The sequence below is a fragment of the Palaemon carinicauda genome, chromosome 3 (assembly GCF_036898095.1).
Source record: "Palaemon carinicauda isolate YSFRI2023 chromosome 3, ASM3689809v2, whole genome shotgun sequence".
NCBI classification, from domain to species: Eukaryota; Metazoa; Arthropoda; class Malacostraca; order Decapoda; family Palaemonidae; genus Palaemon; species Palaemon carinicauda.
This window is the reverse complement of record NC_090727.1, coordinates 54,751,176-54,766,633: the sequence shown is the minus strand read 5'-3', so window position 1 is coordinate 54,766,633 and position 15,458 is coordinate 54,751,176. Positions and strand designations below refer to the sequence as shown.

General features: G+C 35.3%; 1 protein-coding gene across 2 annotated transcripts in view; it reads right to left on the bottom strand.

Annotated features, from left to right (window-relative positions):
- Positions 1–1,227: 1,227 nt before the first annotated feature.
- Positions 1,228–15,458, bottom strand: part of LOC137638290 (platelet glycoprotein V-like) — a 26,906-nt gene continuing 12,675 nt past the window's right edge. For both annotated transcript variants that reach the window (XM_068370356.1, XM_068370355.1), the window contains exon 2: positions 1,228–4,206. In XM_068370356.1, the coding sequence (XP_068226457.1) occupies positions 2,086–4,206 (2,121 nt within the window). In that variant the 3' untranslated portion in view covers positions 1,228–2,085. The remainder of the gene's footprint in view (positions 4,207–15,458) is intronic.

The following is a 15,458-nucleotide window of genomic DNA, read 5'->3' as shown; positions in this document are numbered from 1 at the left end:
TGTATGAAGACTAATCTGGATTACTTTAGGGCTCAATGAGGTGTACCAAGACTAATCTTGGTTAGACATGCTGATGAATTCAAAATTTCTATAAGAGATTGCCTTTCAGTTGTTGACTCAGTTGCTCACTACTTTCACAACAATAGATCGGATTTTTTAAGCATGCTTTAATTCTCCCTTATAACTACTACCTAAAAACATGGTAAGTGTTCAAAGGTCTTGTATAGTAAATGCAAGTAGTTATAGATACTTATAGATACATAGGTGTTTCTTGCGAGTCATTTACGTGGAACCTCCTTGGTTTTCTATGGACATAATTTGTAATTTCCTTTCAAACATTTAGTGTTCTTTAATGTTTTAATTTCAACATAATTATTATCTTCTTAGTTTGAAAAAAGTCAATGAGATTATCAAAGTGGTACCATTTTTACGATGAAGTAATGATTTAGGTAACTTGGATTATCTAAAAATACACAGCAAATAGATTATATGATTAACATTACCTCTCAAGAAACTTTAAGATTTACTAAATGTTCGAGCAATTGAATCTAAACATTAAGGATAATCTCATTCTTACCAAAGGAATAAATAAAACAGTCCTGTTGAGTTTAAGAAATTTATTATCTTTGAGTAGTATAAAATGTGTACATATACAATAAGCCTCAAAATAAGCTATGCACACATACATTCTATATATATTTACAGAAGTAAATTTACAGTGAAAAATTATATATAATATATATTTATATTTACTCTTTTTCTATATATTCATATATACGAAGAGCCCCTTTTTTTTCCAGTTCGAAGGCTTAGGACGAAATGTTAGAAATACACCGATCATAGACTGACACACCTCGGGAGAAAAAGGCTTTGATTTTTTTTATTTGCCTCACATTTATATATATATAAAACGACTCGCTGACTAGTACAACAAATATGTTATGATCTCAAGGTAGAACTATTCATAATTCTCACTCAATAATGTCTTTCATCTGGTATAAAAAATGGGGAGTAGAAAATTAAATAATTTCAATGGTTTTGTACACATTTTGAGATTCCGAATAGTTTTTTTTCCCCCGCACGTCTTTTGTTTCCTCTGGTCGAATTGATGAAGTTGAAGAGACTGCATGGCATGTACTTCAAAAAGAGACTTGAAACCTGAGAAGTATAGCTACGATATGTGTGTATATATATATATATATATATATATATATATATATATATATAATGTGTGTGGATGTGTAACTATGAATACATATAAAATCATGTGCATATTTGTATCTATGTTTGAAACAAGATGAAATAAAGAAAAAAACATATTTTCATGAACGAATGTTAAACATCCAATAGGAACACCATAACCTTCATACCATATAATATAACCATCTCTAGATTATACTGAAATGTGAACTTAGGCTTTCGCACTGTAAAAAGCTGTCAGAGCAAAGTTCGCTGATCCAGCTTTTCCCAGCCTTTTAATTAAGTCATAAACTCAAGGGTTTTGGAAGACAATCTCGTGGGTTAGGTGATGATATGCTTCAACTTACAAACATGCTATGGTCTCAAGAACGAATCAATGTACAAAAGGGCGTTTAACCATTAAATAGTGCTCTCAGATATACAATTATTCATGCAACATTTTCTTTCGGTTTTGTTCAATGCATGTTCATGACATGGTTTCGTTTTCTTCAAAATCTCTTTTTTTCCCTAATAACGAAGTCTAGAGCTTTGCTTTTCGCATTTTTTTTTTAACATGCTTCATGTCGTTACATTGATACTAACCACTTCCATTAAGAGCACTTCACAAAATAAATGACATAAGTTTTGTTTCTCTCTTTCCCTCGCATATAGATGGATGAATTTCACGCGAACTGTGAGTACGAGAGACAGGCCCAATCTATAGTAAAATGTCTGACGTATTCCCACAGTCTTCACAGCCCTACCAGTTCAGGAAGCATTAGATATACCGGAGGGATATATGCAATCATCACCTGTATTAGTAGCATGTCAATGCACATATTAAAGCACTTTTCTCATTTACAGTGTAATTTCTTTGATTAGCTCACTATTGGCACCAGACCTATGCTAAAGAGCTGCACTGTCCGTCTGGTTTTCCTGTGGGACGCACTGGTCTTGGTTTGAGTTACCTGATTGGATGTGGTTTAATGGGTGAAAGCCATTGTTGCTTGGGGAGACGCGGCTGACGTCTGGCGGGTTGTTAAGGGCACTAATGTGATTTGGGGATGGGGAGTGGTTGACCGAATTTGTACTGTTCAAAACGCTGTTATGATTAGGAATGTTATTAAGTTTCTGGTCATCCTCGATCACTTCTTGAGAGCCTGCAATGTCTGTTAACTTGTCTATTGTTGCAATTGTTGCATCATGTTTCTTTTTCAGGGGAGTCTTCGATGCAGGACTGTTGTTGTTTTTGCTATCTTTGAATTTCATGAGCTTTTCCTTTTTCTCGGGGTCATTTTCGTACGTGTAATAAAAGGCAGAATGTCTATTATATAGGAAAATACCAACAATAATTAGAGCTAACAACAAGAGAACAAGGGCACATGCAGCAACAATTACCAAATGCAATTCTTCTTTAATCATTCTTTCAAGTGTCCAACCTATGTCTGCATCTTCAGAGCGAGTCAGTTGTCCTCGGGGCAACTGGGGTTCTTCTGTTATAGCATTCAAAGAGGGCTCAACCCAAGTTGTCCAAATTGTAGCTGCCGGAGGAGTGGTATAGGGACATGCAGGTAAGTCCCCATGAGGAAGGAGGGCTAGTTCAAGACCAGATACTCCTTTAGGCCCCACACACTTTAGGCATGTCCAGACCCTAGGTTCACTACAGCCAGATTCTTGGTCTGGAGCATCTTGGAGCCATCTCAACAGAGGTAGAATATGGCAAGTGTCACATTGCCATGGGTTTCCTTCCAAACGGAGAGTTCTAAGTTCACTAGCTGCGTTAATAGCGGCCACCAGCATGCTATCTAATCCCCGAATTGCGTTCAAGGATAGGTCGAGAGAATAAAGATGTGGAGCATTGTGCAATACATCTGTGGACAGTGAAGTCAGATAATTAGCTGATATATTCAAATGGTGCAGATGACGGGAATTTCGCAGTAGTTCAGGAGGAAGCCTTGTCAACCCCATGTCCCCAAGACCCAGGTGGCGAATTTGGCGAGCCTTTGGCAAGATAGATAATAACTGGTCAACATGTAAAGAGTTACCTGATAAATTAATTTCATGTAAATCATCTAGAACGTCATCAAGAGCGTTGTTTTCTAAATGGGCTAATCTGTTATATGCTAAGTCCAGATGCTTCAGTGAACTGTTGAAGAAAGATCCAACTTCTAGACGACTGATTCTATTATAGGAAAGGTGGAGGTGTGTGATGGGTGACCCAGAAATGGCTCCTCTTTCAATAAAAGAGATATGATTTCCATCTAATCTCAGGTGAATCAGATGTGGTAGGAAATTTGAGGCTATTCCGGGTGGTACCTGCGTTAAACGATTCTTGCTGAGATCAAGCTCACGCAGTTCTGGTAAAGTCTGGAGGAGGCTGCTACTGATTGACATTAGACCACAACCTGAACAGTAGAGTTGCTTCAAATCGGGGACGTCTGTAAATCTTTCTGGCTGTAAATCTCCAAGGGGGTTGAAACTAAGATCAAGTCTTTCTAGCCTGGCCAAGCCAAAGAAGACTCTTGGCATTAATTCTGGAACCATGTTGTTAGCAAGCGAGAGAGTCCTTATGTGCCGCACATGCCGGAAGACTGCAGAAGGTGCAGACTGAATGCGATTTAGGCTCAAGTCTAGATGACGTAATGCATCAGCTCCTCTGAAGTTTGTATCCATCAAAGCGGAGATATGATTTCGAGTAAGGTTGAGAACATGTAACTTATGAAGGCCCCAAAACGAGTGAGCCCCCAATGCAGGAATCTTGGAACGTATTATATGAATTTCTTCGAGTTGTCTAAGGCCTTTGAAGATTGGCCCTAGGGTAAGAGTGTTCGGATTGTAATGGGGAGCCGATATCACTAGTACTTCAGTGTCTTCGCCCATGTCCATTACAGGGAGCGGGTCGCTCATTCCACCGTTCTCACATCTTACACTCCGACGACCGCGCTCATCGAGGGAGCACCTGCATTCTCTGGGACATGTCAGCACACCTTCTAACAACGTCCATAAGACCATGAGTAGGATCAGCATCTGGAAAGAAGAAGGAAAAACATTAACATTCATCAGGAAGTTTCAGGTCGTAAAAGTGTTAAAATATCAAACAATGAATAAAATGTTTACAAATGCAAGTTTATTGAATAATTTTAGATGCAAAATTGTCAAATAAATAAATAGTTATAATCGAAAACCTGAGGCATTGAATATTGTTTCTGTTATTGTGTAAATCAGCATAATTTAGAATAAGGAGTCTCTCTCTCTCTCTCTCTCTCTCTCTCTCTCTCTCTCTCTCTCTCTCTCTCTCTAATATGGGTAATCATTAGAGTAAACTGATTAAGATGTACGATAGTTTATTTCAGTCCATTTGAGTTTTGCCAAGAAAAAAAAAATGATCATTTATTAGAACATATCATGAATGAAAGATCATATATGGTAGTGCTCTTTTTTAGTATAGAACTAGTTTTCTTACTGTATACAAAATAAAGTCAATTAATTACCTAGATATGAAAACTGTTTTTGATCTGTTCAAGAAATTCATCTTTATGCAAGATTTTACATATCTTTTTTTATATAGTGGTATGCTTGTAATATAATAAAACCCATTTAATTTCATATCAAGCTGACCAAGAAAATATGTCTTATTTTTTGCCTCCGTTATAAAAATAATGAGGTGAATAATATTATGTATTTCTACCATTTACTAAAGTTTCCCAAACCATAATTTTTGCATTACACAAATACTCATACAAAAGCACTTGTGCATGCGTATACAGAGACGCACATATGTATGTATAAATATGTATATATATATATATATATATATATATATATATATATATATATATATATATATATATATATATATAAATCTATATATATATATATATATATATATATATATATATATATATATATATATGTATATATATATATATAGGAATATATAATTTATATATATATGTAATAATTAGAATAGTAATATTACATGTTTAAAACAAATGACGTAATATGTCATGTTGGTTGGAAGAGCTAACCCTGAGATTTGCTGTAGTCATTCAAATTATAAACAGGATGTATAATGCAACCCTCGGCAAATTGACATTCTTTCTTAACGTCAACACATTGTCTCCTCGTGTGAAAGTTTGTGACGTCACCGGATGCAGGTGTCTTCCGATTCCGTCACGTGGCTAAATTAAAGCAAGCATACGATATCTGTGATATCGATAATTTATTCAGTTCATATCTAAACTTCACCAGAATTGGTCATGTGGACCAACACAGCTTCCTCCAGTGATGGAGATGTTTAACTCTGTTGTTTTATAAAAATAAAACTTAAAAACCATTAAGATGTATTCAGTAAATCCATTTAAATACATCTGAAAACAACTCATACTCAAATGTGTGCTTAAGACAGTAGCACACCAATAAATGGTGGCAGCGATTAAACTCTAAGACAGCGATTAAACTCTAAGACAGCGATTAAACTCTAAGACAGCGGTTAAACTCTAAGAATTAGAGAAATATCTTCAAGACTTCAAAATAAATAGCTGTAAAACCAGAGAAATATCTTCAAGACTTCAACATAAAAGCTGTAAAACCAGAGAAAGATCTTCAAGACTTCAAAATAAAAGCTGTAATACCTGATAAAGATCTTCAAGAACTCAACATTATCTACAAGAATCTACAATTTTGACTAAGTCCAACGGAAAATCTAACATCAACATATGTTAGTATACAACTTGAATCTTCAATCAACATCCTAGGAAACCCAAGGACTGGCGTTCAACAATTGCAAGACATATCCAGGAAGAACTACATTCAACAAGAAACTAGAACGAGACATCGCTAACAAAACATCAAGAGAGAGAGAGAGAGAGAGGACGTGTCGACTTCATTTATAAGCTAAGTACAGAGATTTTGTATTCATTTCAGTTTGGGCAGTGAAGTGTAGTTATCACAAGTCGTTAGTCAATTATTACTGGGGTGAGTGAATTCCTAAACTTTGTTATAAGAAACTCCGAATTCTCATTTAGAATTTTTCTTTCTTTGTGCTAATTCCTTTTTCTTTCATAAACTCTTGGGGGGAAATGTTTTGGGATTAGTAACATTGTTGGGGGAATTTTATTATACATATGCGTTTACGCAGTGGGCGTCTGTACTCATATAGATATTTTGATAGGATTGAAAGGGGTCAAAGAGATAGAAAAAAAAAAATACAGCAGTCATGGCTCCTCCTGTCAGCCCTACCCCTGGACCTAGTGGTGTAGGCCAGGCTAATCCTCCTCCAATTGTGACGCTTGTAAATGCCAGGTCAGCAATCCTTCCTTTTCAAGGTCGTGTCAACGGGTTCTTGCCACAAAATGTGGAGTCATGGATTTCATCCGTTGATGCCCATTTAAATGCCAAACAAATCGTAGATCCTTTTGTACAATTACAAGAAGCTAAAAGTTTTATAGATTTTTCTAAAGGGGATGCGAGTGCGTATTTAAGAGGTGTTTCATTTCAGGAAGCAGTTACTTGGGATGATTTCAAAGTTAGGTTACGCGCGATTTATGGGGGTGAGGAAGCTTTGGATGTAGTGTTAACGTTACGAAATACACTTAATCAAGCCACTATGAATCGGCTTAATGTTGTTGAGAGAGCAGCTCTCATAGCTGATAGGCTTAACGAATATCAGGACATTTTAGGTAATTCCACTTGCGTTACTAACGATAACATCTCCGTGAAAGATTTTTTACGATTAATGTATTTAACTTGCATGACACTTATGTTGCCTGAAGCTTTAGTGCGGTGCTTTGATAAGAAGTTAATGCCTGCAAGTACGGAATTGGATGTCTATAAACAGATAAAGAAACACATGTCCAAGTGTCCAGATCTCGATCCCGTGTTAACTCAAGTTTTTGCTAAGAATGAAACAAAACCACAAACAGTGAACGTAATTAACGATCCAGTAGCGGGAGTGACGTGTTACAACTGCAAACGTCAAGGTCACATAAGCGCAGACTGTAGAACGAAATTTTGTTCAGTTCACAACACAGCATCACATTCTTATAGTCAATGTTACGCGCGTAAGACACAACAATATCCTAGAAATACACAGTCAATTCCACAGTCAGTTCCATATGGAAATAAAAAGAAAAATCCTCATTTTAACAATAAGAAGAAACAACAAAATGTCAATGCAGTTCAGAGTCCGAAACAAACAAACACTTCTTCAAATATCGCTGAGCCTGGGCCGTCAATCCAGACTTCGCAAAGTCAGCCTAATTTTCAGAATGTGCAGAGCAAAGCAAATACCACATAGTTAACTCTAGAGGGGAAGAGAGTGATGTTGGGTCAAGGTCATTTATGTCAACATCAATAGTATTGAATAATCAATTTAATGTTTTATCAGATAATTGTGAGACAATAGATTTTCCTATGAAACACACGGCCGAATTAAGTAAAACAGTGCATGCTCCCGTAGATTTGCAACGAATTCATACAATAATAAGCCAAAATGAGTTACGGCCAACCTTATATGCTGTCAATTTAGAACACAAATCCTTTACGTTATTTTTTGACTCTGGTAGTCCACGTAATATTATGGATTTGGAGACGCATCATTTGTTGTTTTCGAACTTTCCGATTGAAAAATCAGGAATCAGACTTTCAGGTATAGGAAATAATGAATTAAACGTCATAGGCATAACTCATATCCAGTTCAGAGTCGGTAATCGCACGTTTGCCGATACATTTGTTGTTGTGAAAAACATTAATATGTATCCAGCTGTAATTATAGGATACCCATCTATGGGAAATCAAAACATTATCTTAGCTCCTGCAAAGCACGGCGTGTATATCAAAGGGAAATTCTATAAGTCTTCTAATACCTTAAAGTCAGTTTTGGATAAAAAGGAGACGACAAATGTAACTGTAACGTACGTTGAAGAACCAATAACTTGTCTCACTAATAAAGAAATAATATACGCGACCCAGCAGAATTCTCGTTCACCCGTAATATCATCTTGCACGCAATATATCGAACCAAACATACCTTTGAATTTAATAGTGCAAATAAAGAAAACACTACCGGGATCTGAAATATTAATCCTTTCCGATACTTTGAAAACTAACGGATTGTCTGTCACACAAGCTATTTATACAGTAGGCTCACATCAGCAATGTAATATCGAAGTCTGTAATCATTTAAATAACACTTTAGTAATTCACAAAAATCAACATATCTTGGATGTAGAAGTTTATAAACATCGTATTCTTACCGTTGCTGAAATCAATCACTCTCAATCAGTTGCGGATGAATCCCTTTTGCGATCTATTAAAAATAAAATCAGTAAGGACATTCAAGACGAAGAAATTCAGCAGAAAATTTTTGAACTTTTAACTAAGTATACAGATGTCTTTTCCACTACGGATGGATCCTTAGGAAAAACAGATGTGATCGAGCATCAAATAAGGTTAAAAGACAAGCAGAAAATTATATATGTACCCTCGTACAGACTCCCTATGAAATTCCAGAATGAAATAAATGATGAAGTAGGTAAAATGTTAGAGGAAGGAGTCATTAGAAAATCAAATAGCCCTTATAATTTTCCTTTAATAGTTGTACCGAAAAAAGATCGAACATGGCGTATCTGCGTCGACTTTCGTCGTCTAAACGAGGAAACGATCCCTGATCGATTCCCAGTGCCATGTACTGACGATATTTTGTCTTTGTTAGGTCAGAATAAATATTTTACCAGTTTGGACTTACTTAAAGGCTTTCACCAGATATCATTAGAAGAAGATAGTATCCCATACACAGCCTTCAGCACAGCCAGGGGACATTATGAATTTTTACGGATGCCTTTTGGTTTACGTTGTGCTCCTATAACATTTACAAGAATGATTAACATAGTGTTTGGAGACTTGTTAGGGGATATATTGCATGCCTATATGGATGATCTTGTAATCTTTTCCAACACCTTAGAAGAACATCTACGTAAGTTAGAACTAGTACTACAGAGATTAAGACAACATAACTTAAGGGTAAAGATTAGTAAGTGTGAATTTTTCAAAACAGAATTAATATATTTAGGTTTCATGGTGTCAAGCCAAGGTCTTAAAGTAGTCCATGATAAGGTGTCGGCTATACGTAATTTTCCCATACCTACTAATGTCAAGGGAATACAGCAATTTCTGGGTTGTAGTGGATATTACAGGCGTTTTATACGCAACTATTCAATAATAGCCGCTCCTTTAACTGATCTTACGAAGAAGGGCGTAGATTTCATATGGTCTGAGCAACATCAACAGGCGTTTAATACTTTGAAAGATGAACTGTGTAGTTCTCCTATCTTAAAATTTCCTGACTTCGGTAAGGAATTCTTCATTGCAACAGACGCCTCAGACTTAGGAGTAGGAGGGGTATTGCTTCAGCAATATGATAAACAGTTTTTCCCGATAGCTTTCTATTCTCGAAAATTGAGAACTTCCGAAAGTAAGTATGCAGTAATAGACAAGGAAGGACTAGCTATTGTTAATTCGCTAGTGCATTTTAAGTTCATAATTTACGGTTATCCCGTTAAGGTTCTTACTGACCATAAACCACTAACAGAATTCTTTAAAGGCTTCAATCACAGCCCTAAACGAACTCGGTGGCATTTGATCATTCAAGATTTTGGCGCAAGAATCGGGTACTTACCTGGGAAAGCAAATATCATTGCGGATGCATTATCACGCAACCCCGTGTCATCTTGTACGGAGCCTTTAGCTGAATTAATAGATATATCAACATCCATGCCTATTGTAAAAACAATATCTGAACAAGAAGATTTAGGCTGGAGTGCTGAATTGTTACAGACTGAGCAAAGAAAAGATCAGAAAATAGAAACAATTATAAATGCTTTGAAAGGCAATCATAAAGAAAAAGAATATATAAAGTATAAGCAGCAGAATTATATAATCAAAGATAATATTCTGTGTAGGACTGTGACAAGGAAAACCCGCAATACACCACATGTAACTAACGACCAGGTAGTAGTACCAAACTCACTTATTTCCACTGTCCTGAATTGGTTGCATTCAAATCCATTACATGGACACCCTGGGTTCTCATTAATGTCACAGAAAGCCAAATCATTGTTTTATTGGCATACAATGCTTACAGATATAAAAAGACACATAGCTAATTGTCGCACATGTCAGGAAAACAAAGGGCATACGAAAACACCTGTCAGCCTAGGAGCTTATCCTGTTCCCAATCAACCCTTTGAAAGAATACATTTAGATTTGTTAACAGGATTTTACGAGTCAGACAGAGGAAATAAGCACCTCTTAGTAATTATAGATGCTTTAACTCGATATACAGAACTAATAGCGCTTAAAACTAAAACTGCGATTGAATGCGCTAGGAAGTTTTACGAGTGTTACATTTGTAAACATGGAATTCCACACATGATAATCTCAGACTCGGGTGGTGAATTTAATAATCACTTTCTTACCTCAATGTGTGAATTCCTCAACATAAAGAAGATTAATACCATGATATATCACCCAGAGTCGAATGGGCTAGTGGAAAGAGCAAATAGGAAGATATTAAATATATTGAGGGTAACACTAGGGGGATCAGACCCCAACTGGGATATTGCAATACCGGCGGCACTGAGTACTCTGAATCATTCATATCATATATCAATTAAAATGTCACCGCATGAAGCATTGTATGGTACCCCAGTTAGAACACCTTTCCATGTATTAACGCCTACAACTAATCTATCAAATCCTTTAAAAGAATGTATAAATGCAAGTATAAGTCGATATGATATCCTTCGAAAGAATTTAGAAGAATCACAAATCATAATGAAAAGGAATCATGATAAAATAGCGAAACCAACTAAAACATATACCGTGGGTGATAACATCTATATTCAAATCAATGTCAGAAAAGGGCTCAACTATAAACTAACACCTAATGACCATGTTTCGGCTTGTTAAATTTTTGTAAAAAAAAAATTGAGATAGCTGGCCGAGCTTATGTAATAATTAGAATAGTAATATTACATGTTTAAAACAAATGACGTAATATGTCATGTTGGTTGGAAGAGCTAACCCTGAGATTTGCTGTAGTCATTCAAATTATAAACAGGATGTATAATGCAACCCTCGGCAAATTGACATTCTTTCTTAACGTCAACACATTGTCTCCTCGTGTGAAAGTTTGTGACGTCACCGGATGCAGGTGTCTTCCGATTCCGTCACGTGGCTAAATTAAAGCAAGCATACGATATCTGTGATATCGATAATTTATTCAGTTCATATCTAAACTTCACCAGAATTGGTCATGTGGACCAACACAGCTTCCTCCAGTGATGGAGATGTTTAACTCTGTTGTTTTATAAAAATAAAACTTAAAAACCATTAAGATGTATTCAGTAAATCCATTTAAATACATCTGAAAACAACTCATACTCAAATGTGTGCTTAAGACAGTAGCACACCAATATATATATATATATATATATATATATATATATATATATATATATATATATACATATATATATATATACACTTGTGGATGCACATCGTTAGAAATTCATTCATAGGTAGCATAAATAATGTATTCAAAACTTTTCCTTTTCCCGAATATGTCATTGAACTAAAGTTATCCAGGAAATATTTTTCTCCTTTGAATATCACAAATGTTTACGTTTTCATGAGACGAATAAACCATTGCAAATTCTTGCAGTTCGTATTATTGCGAAACCTTTTGGAAATTATGCAGGTGTTGACGCTCACTCCATAAACATTTCTAAGAAAAAACATTTATGAATACTTATTTGTCAACAAGTATAATAGAAATATTATCTAGTTGGCTTATTTATACTTGATAGCAATATTTCTGTAAACACACATAAATGAATATGGAGACTTTTAATGTCAATAAAAGTTTTTAAAACTTATTTTCATAAGGTATTCACGAGTCGATATGCTTGTGATTTAAAAAAATATTTATTGGAATAGTAAAAGGTGTAACTGTAAATACATGTTAATTACAAAATTTATTTATGTAAATATATAATTATATATACAATACAATAAGATTATAAGAAATGTAAATGTATATCTCTTCATATAAAGAAAATGTAAAGAGTTATGATACAAATCAAGCAATAGAAAAATATTTATTCATATAAACCAAGAAAATCTTGTCCTGAAGGAATTTTTCAAAGTGGTAAAAATTCAGATAATCTCTCTCTCTCTCTCTCTCTCTCTCTCTCTCTCTCTCTCTCTCTCTCTCTCTCTCTCTCTCTATATATATATATATATATATATATATATATATATATATATATATATATATATATATATATGTATATATATATATATATATATATATATATATATATATATATATATATATATATACATATATATATATATATATATATATATATATATATATATATATATATATATATATATATATAAATATATATATATATATATATATATATATAATATATATATATATATATATATATATATATATATATATATATTTATATATATATATATATATATATATATATATATGTATATATATATATAGATTGACCAAGAAAATAACATTCTGAAGGAATTTCTCAAACCTCTAGAAGAAACATATATGATCTCTCTCTCTCTCTCTCTCTCTCTCTCTCTCTCTCTCTCTCTCTCTCTCTCATTAGACCCCTTTTGCGCGTCATCCCAATCACGGGCACACACTCACATTCATCGAACTCACCCGTGCCAATCACAAACAGCCAACCGCTCTCACAACATAAATACGCGGTCATAACCGGAGATTGGACATGAAGAGGCATAATACCAAGGCCGCCCCAAATTACTACGCCAAGATTTATTAGGATGGAGCTAGGACGGAAGGAGGAACTTCTAGGATGAGGAGGAGGATTGGCGTTTTGGTGGGCCAATCTGGAAATGGGGTTTGGGGGGGGGTGGTTTAGTAAGAACCCATTATGGGGTGGCGATTATAATTTCACCCACCTGGGCAATTGGCTCCACTCTGTGGGTTTCTGAAGGGCCTCCAGCTGCCATTGGGTCGAGGGTCTACGAACTTGAAGGGTGAGATTAGGCAAAAAGAAGGGAGGAGGAGAGAACTTGGAGGCTGTTGGCAGGATTGCCAGATTTTCAAAATAAGAAAAGGTCAACATCTGATCAACTGCAGGTTTAAAAAGCCAACCTAATAGTGGAAAAGGGCCGAAAATATGGCATTTAAGGCTAACCATTTTTAAAAAGGCCAAATTTAGGTATCTAGCACTAAAAAAGGCCAGATTTTTTAGATTTTTTTGGCCCGAAAAAGGCCATCCTAGTAACCCTGGTGTTGGGTCCTCACTAAGGTTTGGCCTAGAAAACAAGCTTGTTGCATATGCAGATGATGTTACTCTCTTTGCATCAATTCCATCCCCCGAATGTAGATCTGGGGCTGGTGAATCCCTTAATAGAGATTTAGCTAAAATTAGTGCATGGTGCAAATTATAGGGTATGAAGTTGAATCCTAACAAAACTCAAAGTACGATTGTAAGTAGGTCAAGGACGGTGGCTCCTCAACATCCGGATCTCAGTATTGATAATGTTTCTTTAAATTTGTATGACACTTTTAAAATTTTAGGTGTGATTCTCGACAGCAAATTTACTTTTGAGAAACACATTAGGTCTGTGTCGTCTTCACTTGCAAAAAAAATAGGCTTATTGAGAAAGTCTTACAAGATTTTCGGTGATCAATCTATTCGGAAGAAGTGTTTTAATTCTTTCATTCTACCTTGTTTTGAGTATTGTTCTCCTGTCTGGTGTTCAGCTGCTGATTCTCATCTTAATTTGTTGGACAGAAACTTACGGTCTATTAAATTTCTTATTCTTGATCTAGATATTAATCTTTGGCACCGTGGTTCAATTAGTTCAATATGCATGTTGCATAAGATTTTTCATAACTCTGACCATCCTTTACATTCAGATCTCCCTGGACAATTCTATCCTGTTCGTAATACTAGGCAGGCAGTTAATTCTAATAGCCAGGCCTTCTCCATCATGAGGCTCAATACTGCACAGTATTCTAGAAGTTTTATTCCACTGTGACAAAGTTGTGGAATGATCTTCCTGAATCAGTAGAAATTCAAAAGTTCAAAGCCGCAACAAATGTTTTTATTTTGACCAGGCTGACATGAGTCTTTTTATAGTTTATATATGACATATCTGATTTGACGTTGTCACTGTTTTTAGAATGATTTATTGTTAATTTGTTCTCATCATTTATTTATTTCCTCATTTCATTCCCTCACTGGGCTATTTTTCCCCATTGGAGCCCTTAGGCATATAGCATCTTGCTTTTCCACCGAGGGTTGTAGCTTGGTTAATAATAATAATAATAATAATAATAATAATAATAATAATAATAATAGGGGTGGGGGTGTGGAAATCTAGGGAGGAAAGCATTGAGAAAAGAGGGAGAGGGGCGACTATTTAACCTAAATCCCATTACCACCAGAAACTGAGAATTAGAAGTAAACTAAGTGACGAAAGGACATTAGTTGGAACGATGGTTGAAATGTGCTCAACAGGAAACACTTCTGGGCAGGTTTTCAACTTTACCATGTGGCCATTACCTTAATTGCTGGTTTATACCTTAGATTACCTTAAAAAATTTCCAATTTCCTGAAATTTACCTATAAATTACCTTAAAAATTATCCTGAAACCATGGAAATTACCTCAAACTAAGGTAATTACCCTTATAGCTTAAACCCTGTTTCTGACGCTATATTCTTTACAGAGACGACAAGAAACCCTGCTTGTTGGGGCCGCCTGGGATAAAAGAAGCAGAAGAAGGGAAGAACCAGCTATGAAAATAAGCCGAACGCCATAAATCAAATCGTAATACGCAGAATGAGAGAGAGAGAGAGAGAGAGAGAGAGAGAGAGAGAGAGAGAGAGAGAGAGAAAGTTGTAATTGCAACGCCAGATAGAGAGTAAGTTGCAATAGCCTATAACTTATTAGGAGGATAGAGAATTGTGATTGTCTACATTTGACATGAGAGAGAGAGAGAGAGAGAGAGAGAGAGAGAAAGAGAGAGGGAGAGAGAGAGAGAGAGATAGGGAGTCATCCCCCTCTTATTCACATTCTTCATTCATGATTCCCAACAAGAAAAGCCTTTGGCATTTCTCTCCCAATTATCTAGCTTTATATATATATATAAATGTATATATATATATATATATATATATATATTTATTTATTCATTTATACTATA